Raw genomic sequence first — 7,563 nt, 5'->3', positions numbered from 1 at the left:
TTAAACAAATGATTAAAGTATGTTAATTATAATAGTATAATATCTCTATAATTACTTTTGAAGAAATTGAGTACTTTGTGAATTTCATTACAACAATATTGTCTCAATTTTTAAAACAATGAACATAGAAAAGAAAAGAAAAAGACAGAAAAGGGCAAATGTATAAGTAAAGTCAAGAAGCGGTGGCAGTGAGATTGTTATTGTTTCCCATGTTACATGTGTGGTGTGATCACATGTTTATGTTCTACTTCTACACACATTAGTCAAAACCATTCATTTGTCGGATTCTCAAACATGGACTAGCTTATAGGTATATATATATATATAGAAGGGAAATTTATAAAATTGGGTCATTAATCTATTTACTCAATCTACTACATATCTAGATTATTTTTGTGTGACTTTTTAAAATATCTCAACCTTTCATCTTCTCCCTTCCCCTTTCTCTTCCTTGGCACACGACGGTTTCTCTTCCGACATTCCTCTCTTCCTTTATATTGCGAAATCTGCACAATTTTTTTTTATCACCATGTCTTTCTCTTTTTCTCTCTCTTCATCTCTTGATTCTTCATCTTCCTATTGCTAGAAAATCAAGCCATGGTTTTTTATCTCTCTGTTTCTGCTCGTCTCTTGGTTTATTTCTTCTTGTGCGGATTGAAGTACGTTATTATCATCGTTTTTCTGTGTTTATCATATAGTTATTGAATATTTCAATAGTAAAAAGCGGAAAAAATGTAAGTAATCTGTCGCTACCGGATTTTCAAAATGGGTATCTACATAATCTACTGTTTTCTCTTCGTTTTTTTTTTAGAAAATCACTTCGCGTAATCTGGTTTTGCGAAGGTCTGCAAGGAGAAAGGCCTGAAACGGACGGTTTTATTTAGCGAAAACGGATTACACGAAGTCTGCGAAGAGAAAAGTTCATGATTTTTCCCTTCACAGACTTCGCGTAATATGTTTTTGCGAACTAAAATAGTCACATTTCTCCTTGCAAACTTCGCGTAATATATTTTCGCGAAGTAAAATCGTCACATTTCTCCTCGCAGACTTCGCGAAATCCTCTTTTCGCGAAGTAAAATCGTCATCTTCCTTGCACATTGCTCTTCGCAGACTTCGCGAAATCCTCTTTTCGCGAAGCCAAATCATCATTTTTCTTCCTAACACGATTAAATTTGTCTGAAGATGGTTGAATACATAACATCCCTTTTAAGAAGGCGGTGTACTGGGATGCAGAGGAGAAATTTTTTCTTGGATTCTCTTTTGATACATGGAGAAATTTCCGTCAAGATTCATCACATTGAACTTGAAATGATTTGAATGTTGTTGTTGTGGCAATCTTATTGTAAATTTTGATAATGTTATGATTTTAATGTTGTTATTGTTGCAATCTTGTTGTAAATTTTGATGTTATGATTTTAATATTAGAATCTCTTTTCTGTTATGTCTTTTTTGTTATATACTACTTCGCATATTTCTCAATATGTGAAGTCTGCGAAGATAAAAATGCTTAAAAACATATCTTTTATCTTCGCAGACTTCGAATATTGTAAAATCTGCGAATTAAAATTATCTACTAAACTAAATATTATCTTCACAGACTTCGCATATTGCGAAGTCAGACGGGAGGGAGAAAGACAGAATGCTAAACAATTTCTAAGTGTTATATATATATATATATATATATATATATATATATTAAGAGTATTTTGGAAAAGTCACACAAAAATAGTCTAAATATGTAGTAAGTTGAGTAAATGAGTTAAATATGTAAAAAAGTCTTCCATTTTGCCTAATTTTATGATTTTGTCTATATAGAATCAAGGTTCAAAATGGCTCCCAATATCATTGGGAAAGTTTATGCTATAAATTTTGATAAATTAATTCAAATTTAATAAAATTTTAGTACTAAAACTGATTATGTTCAAATTAATTTATCAATATTGAATTGATATCTAAATTTAATTACGCAAATAGCTAGCTGATTATTTTTTTAGTTAGCTTATTTAACTAGCTGGTTTGACTAGCGGATATATGTGGCCGAATTACTTGCCGCTCTTTATGCGATTCATATGGCGTTTAATAAGGGTTGGCAGAGACTCTGGCTTGAGAATGATTCTATTTGTGTTGTCACGTTGCTTTAGAACCCGTGAAATCTTATACCTTAGGCGCAATGTCTGGATTGGAGTGAGTGCAAGGACATGATTTCTCAAACGCATTTTGTTGTGTCTCACGTATTCAGGGAGGGGAATCAGGTGGCTCTATCAAATTTTGATAGAATCAACTTGGAGTTTAATTAGTAGGATTCACACCCTTCTTTTTGTTCTAATTTTATTTGGGATAATTGTAATAGTCGGGATTTGTACCGATTCATGTTGGTCTTTCTCTGTCTCTTTAAACTCTTTTGTTTGCTTTTTTCTTTTTATTTATATATTCTTTGGGTTCGGGTTCGGGTTCGGGTTGCCTGGGGGGTGGCAACCTTGTTAGGATGTCCTGGTTTTTCCATCCCGTCCTTCACTTTTAATTAAAAAAACAAATACTTTATCACCAAAAATTGACTCATAAATCCTTTAATTGCAACATTTGTTTGCACGTTTTTAAATCACGAGACTATATTTGCGAATCCGACAGACTATAATTTTTTTTTACTTCTAAGCCTTATTGTTAAAAGACAAGCTGTGATATAAATTTCAGAGGCCTTCTTATTATGCCATTGTTAACGGGAAACATTAGTTGGGAAAAAAAAGCATTTTATATTATTATTGTCGATTTTCAATTCCATTTTAACCGGCTATATTTTTTTTTTATATACGATGATGATAATAATAATAATAATGATAAAAATAAGGCTTAATACATCATTTGCTCCCTGAACTTATCCAAAAAGCTTGATTGGCCCCCTGAACTTTCAAAGTGTTCCAATAGCCCCCTAAACTTGCAAAAAAAATGTCTAGTTAGCCCCCTAAACTTGCATAAAACGTAATTAATTGATCACTCGATCGTAAAAAGGTAAGTTAAATGCGGAAGATGTATTCCGCGAGTCTTATAAAAAGTAAAACGACCAAAATCGGAATATACGATTCTAATATTAGAGAAGACAAGTTGTATAATTGAGCATGCAATAACTTCCTTTTTAATCTATTTTTTAATTATGCAATAACATTCTAAGATACGTGGAATACATCTTCCGTATTTAACTTACTTTTTTACGACCGAGTGATCAATTGATTACGTTTTACGCAAGTTCAGGGGGCTAACTGAATATTTTTTGCAAGTTCAAGGGGCTATCGGAACACTTTAAAAATTCAGGGGGCCAATCAAGCTTTTTGGACAAGTTCAGGGGGCAAATGATGTATTAAGCCTAAAAATAATAAAAATAAAAATATATGTTTACTTTTTAAATTGAGAGACACAATAATAATTATGTAACAATTGAGATATCAATAATAGTTATATTATAACTGAAATAAGTTTCTAATATGAGGCCCATGTGGATGCCTAGAGCCGGATCTGATAACCTAATATCCTTTTGGCTAGTGTGATTGTGATGCATGCAAGGGTGTGTATGATTCAATACAATTCCGGGATTTGAAATCTCCAGAATTGTATCTACTAAAATCAACAGTACAATTTGGTCCGGTCTTAACGAAAAAGTCAACATTCCAATCCGGTTCTGGATCGTTTTTTCGGATATTCAGTACGGTTTTAGAATCTCCAACATATTTACTTAGTAATATAAGGAATTTGAAAATCTCCAGAATTATACCTAATTAAGTCAACGGTACAATTCAGTTCGGTCATGTAAAAAAAGTCAATGGTTCAATCCAATTCTGGATCTTTTTTTTTCGGGTATTTGGTCTAGTTCAAGAATCTCTAAGATCCACGCTCAGCCCTATGCAACATGGTGCTCCAATTTTCTGTGGTCTTTCTGCTAAGGATTCAACTGGTGCAAATGCAGTCTGCATTCCTCGGGGTTTACTAAGTCCACACAAAACTAATCGAAAAACTAAAAAATCGATTTTCGGAACCGAAATCAAACCGAAAATTAGACTAAACAAAATTGATGGATTAAGAAATGATTTTTTATTTCAATAATCAATGGTTAACCGAAACCGAAAAATAATAAGCCGATTCTAATGAATTCTTACCGGAATCTCTGAGTTAAGGAGTTGTCTTGAGCTTTAGAGCTTGAATGCATGATATTATGATTGTCATCCCAACAAGGATTAAAATACAAACTTTACTTTCCTAATTTACTTACAGAAATTGCAAGATCCTAAACCACGACAATGTCCTCCTCATCCGCAAAACTCAAATTCAATGTCTGTAACTTGAAACCTGCACCTTGTATGAGTTCAACCAAACTAGATGCCACTCCTGTAGCTTGCACAGTTGTTTGTTTTGTCAACTGAAATATACCAACAACATCAAAACAATTACATAACAACCAACTATTGCAAACATTTAGCAGTTTTCTAGCTCAATCATAATGTAATAACACATTGAGATTTCACTTACCTCAATACTTGCAATACCCTCTTCGACTTTAACTTTCAAATCTGCAATACTGTCAGTCCCCTACACAAGACATTCAGCTAATATCAATTGCAAATCAAAACTTCAAAACGAGTTAACAAGTTTATCTTTAAGCTAAAAGCTGAACCGAAACCAAGCATAAGTGAAGACAAATCAACTAAGACGTACAACTGAAAAAGCTCACAAATCACTGAAAAAAAAGAGTATTGATTTCGTAGTTCATTTTCTCTTTGCGCTTTGAACCCTTGAAACTCACCAATTTTCTAGCTTTAATTACAGTTTCATGAAATTCTTGTACAACATTCAGGCAAAGGGCATATATACTAATTCTTTTTCCTTGTATTTTATTGCCCATTCATATTTGATCTTTTGAGACTGGGAGTTTATTGTAAATGGAGGCAATACAAATGCTGTTAACCACACCATTTCACTCAGCAAGTAGGAACAGGAACCCTGCTTCATTGCATTTCATGAAAGTTCGAATAATTGATACAAGCTCGTTACTCGAACATAACTTCAATGGTTAAAATTTAATTGAGGATCTGCTCAAATCCAGATAAAGAAAATTGGTAGTCCATTTGGAATCAATAGTTGAATCTAAATAATTCCACCCCTCTTCCCATCATAATGCAACCATAACTTACTATGTCTCCTTGTTACCCAAAATTCATTGAAATTGAAGTGCATATCATAAATTAACCTGCAACTATTGATAGAGAATATCAATCTCCTTTGCAACAAAAGAAATATAAAGAAGGCATGAAAGTTTCATACCTCTAAGGCATTGGTGACTGCAGGAATAGAAGCTTCATTCATCATTCCCTCTGCCTTCACACATCCACAAGAGAAATAATCAATACAGATAAGATTAAAACCCCATAGAAATAGAAGAATTACAGGTTAAGCAATACTCTCTTGTCTCTTCCCTTCAACTCCATCAGGCTCTAAACTATAACTTAAAACCCCCAAAATTGAAAATGCAGTAAAAGTTACCTTATACAGATACTTAACAATCAATGTTTTCAGGAGAAATTGAATTTATCATCTATCATATTTTGAGACCAATTGCAAAATTATGTAAATTAAGTTAACAAATATATTGAATGGGAAAAGGCTAATTGAAAGCATAAAATACCCAAAGCAAAAACACAAACAGTTAATAGACAATAAGAGAAAGTACCTGAAAATACATAGTAAGAGTGTCAGAAGGAGAGACGGGGACGGAAACCGCTTGTTGTTCTCCTCCTTCGACTTGTGGTTGTTCTTCTTGTGGGATTAGGGTTTCGTCTTCAACTGCTCTCAGTTTTCTACTTCCATGGGATAAGGGGTTCTTGTAAATTGGGGTATTCTTTAAATTCAAGCACTTGGAAGATTTGGAAAAGCCATGGAATTGGAAATGGAGGTTTTGAAGGGGAGAATGAGAGGAAACTGTGTGAGATTTGGGTGTAGAAACCGAGTACAGAGAGGAGAAAGGAGAGAGTGTGGCCATTGTAGTAGCTGTGAATTTTGTAAATTCTGATACCCCTATCCAGTATTCACAATTCATTTTATGAGTTTTAGAATCACCTCAAAAATAATATTGGTAAAAATCATTCGGAGCCCCCTGACTATTTAGATTTCGATGGATTGAACCCCTAACTTTTACTTTAATATATTAGACTCCTTATCATTTATTTTTTGTATTATTAAATCTTTGTGAATATCTTTAAAAAAAAACTTTGTGAATATCTAATTTAATTAAATGAGAATTATTTATTTTATCTTGTATTTGAAATTATATTTTTTATTTCTTGAAATAATATTTTACAAATTCATACAATACAATTATTAAAATCGCAAATTTGATCGCACATAAAATAAGTAATGCTATGTTAATTGAGTTTTATATTTAAAGCTCGCTTTTCTCATTATCAGTGACAAAAAAAAAAAAAAATTAAGAGTTTAATATGTTGAAATGTAAAATCATGGATTCGATCCACCAAAATTTAAATGATCATGAATCTCTGTAATATTTGCTTATTAAGAGTGACAGAGCCAAGATCAAAACATCGGGGGCTAGATTGTGTATAAAAAAATTTAATACTACTTAAACATATTTATAAAATAAAATAAATAATATAAAAGGCAATTTCTATCCTAAAATACGAGTAAATAATATTTTTTACCTATAGTAAAACGGTTAATGCCTAGCAGATGGTAATTTACCCATTCGAAATGCCATATTATGAAAATATTATCACTTCATTTTCAATACCGTTAAAATTCTTTTTGAAACCATACATATGTTTTTTTATAGACTATATTTATTGTGTAACATACGCATCATTCTCTTTCTTTCTTTTTTCATTTAATTGATTTCGTTTTGTTCCCTTAACTTTTGAATCCCTAGTCCTAGTGGAGCCCTAATATTATTTTTTACCTCTAAATTTTACAATTTTCTTCATTAAACTTTCAAATACTATTGGATTGAGTTGCATTTTACTTTCAAATACTAATATTTAACTTATGTGAATAGATAGAATTTTTTTTTTTTTATAGAAATTGAGACGAGATAGAACTTGGGCGGGTGAGCACCCATGGCCCAAGAACAGTCAAAAGCTACTAATTCATGAAACTAAAATCTAATGCAGTGAGCTTAGGGGGAAAAATGTTGGTTGCTGCGGAGTCACTTTCTTTTGCAATCCTCTTCAATTTGGCTTACTGCAAAAGAGATCAACACCCAGGTTTGCTTGAACATCAGCATCAGAGTTGAACTCCTACAAAATGAAGTCCCTCATTAGCAATCTAGTTAAAAATATGATGACTTACATGCACCTCTCCAACATTTTGGATTACATAAAGGATTGACTGAAATACAATTATAGCAGCACACAAATCAAAATTGTATCAGATCCTTCAAAGGAAGTCAACTCACATTTGGGTAAGATCTTATTAAAGAAGGGAACCTTCTGTTGAGAAGATGACTCGGGTAATTGGTTATTAGGTGCACTCCTAAGATGTCTTTGCCGATGTGGGATTGCGAGTTTAGGG

At 32.5% G+C, this 7,563-nt stretch overlaps 1 protein-coding gene across 1 annotated transcript; it reads right to left on the bottom strand.

Annotated features, from left to right (window-relative positions):
* Window positions 1-4,057: 4,057 nt before the first annotated feature.
* Window positions 4,058-6,060, bottom strand: LOC136231930 (uncharacterized). Its single transcript, XM_066020956.1, has 4 exons — window positions 5,714-6,060; window positions 5,308-5,361; window positions 4,516-4,575; window positions 4,058-4,405 (listed from the first exon to the last, which is right to left on the bottom strand). Exons 1-4 carry the CDS (start codon window positions 6,020-6,022, stop codon window positions 4,274-4,276), a joined length of 555 nt encoding a protein of 184 aa, XP_065877028.1. The 5' UTR covers window positions 6,023-6,060; the 3' UTR covers window positions 4,058-4,273.
* Between the last annotated feature and the right edge of the window lie 1,503 nt (window positions 6,061-7,563).

Source organism: Euphorbia lathyris, chromosome 6 (genome assembly GCF_963576675.1).
Source record: "Euphorbia lathyris chromosome 6, ddEupLath1.1, whole genome shotgun sequence".
NCBI classification, from domain to species: domain Eukaryota; kingdom Viridiplantae; phylum Streptophyta; class Magnoliopsida; order Malpighiales; family Euphorbiaceae; genus Euphorbia; species Euphorbia lathyris.
The sequence above is the reverse complement of the archived record's forward strand: the minus strand, read 5'-3'. Positions and strand labels throughout refer to the sequence as shown.

Bases quoted from the DNA above. Each gene is read 5' to 3' on its own strand.
- LOC136231930 (XM_066020956.1), bottom strand. From the start codon at position 6,022: ATGGCCACACTCTCTCCTTTCTCCTCTCTGTACTCGGTTTCTACACCC. The intron at 4,576-5,307 runs GTATGAAACTTT...TGTCTTGTGTAG, and splicing joins CAGTCACCAATGCCTTAGAG to GGGACTGACAGTATTGCAGA. The intron at 4,406-4,515 runs GTAAGTGAAATC...GGTATATTTCAG, and splicing joins AGGGTATTGCAAGTATTGAG to TTGACAAAACAAACAACTGT.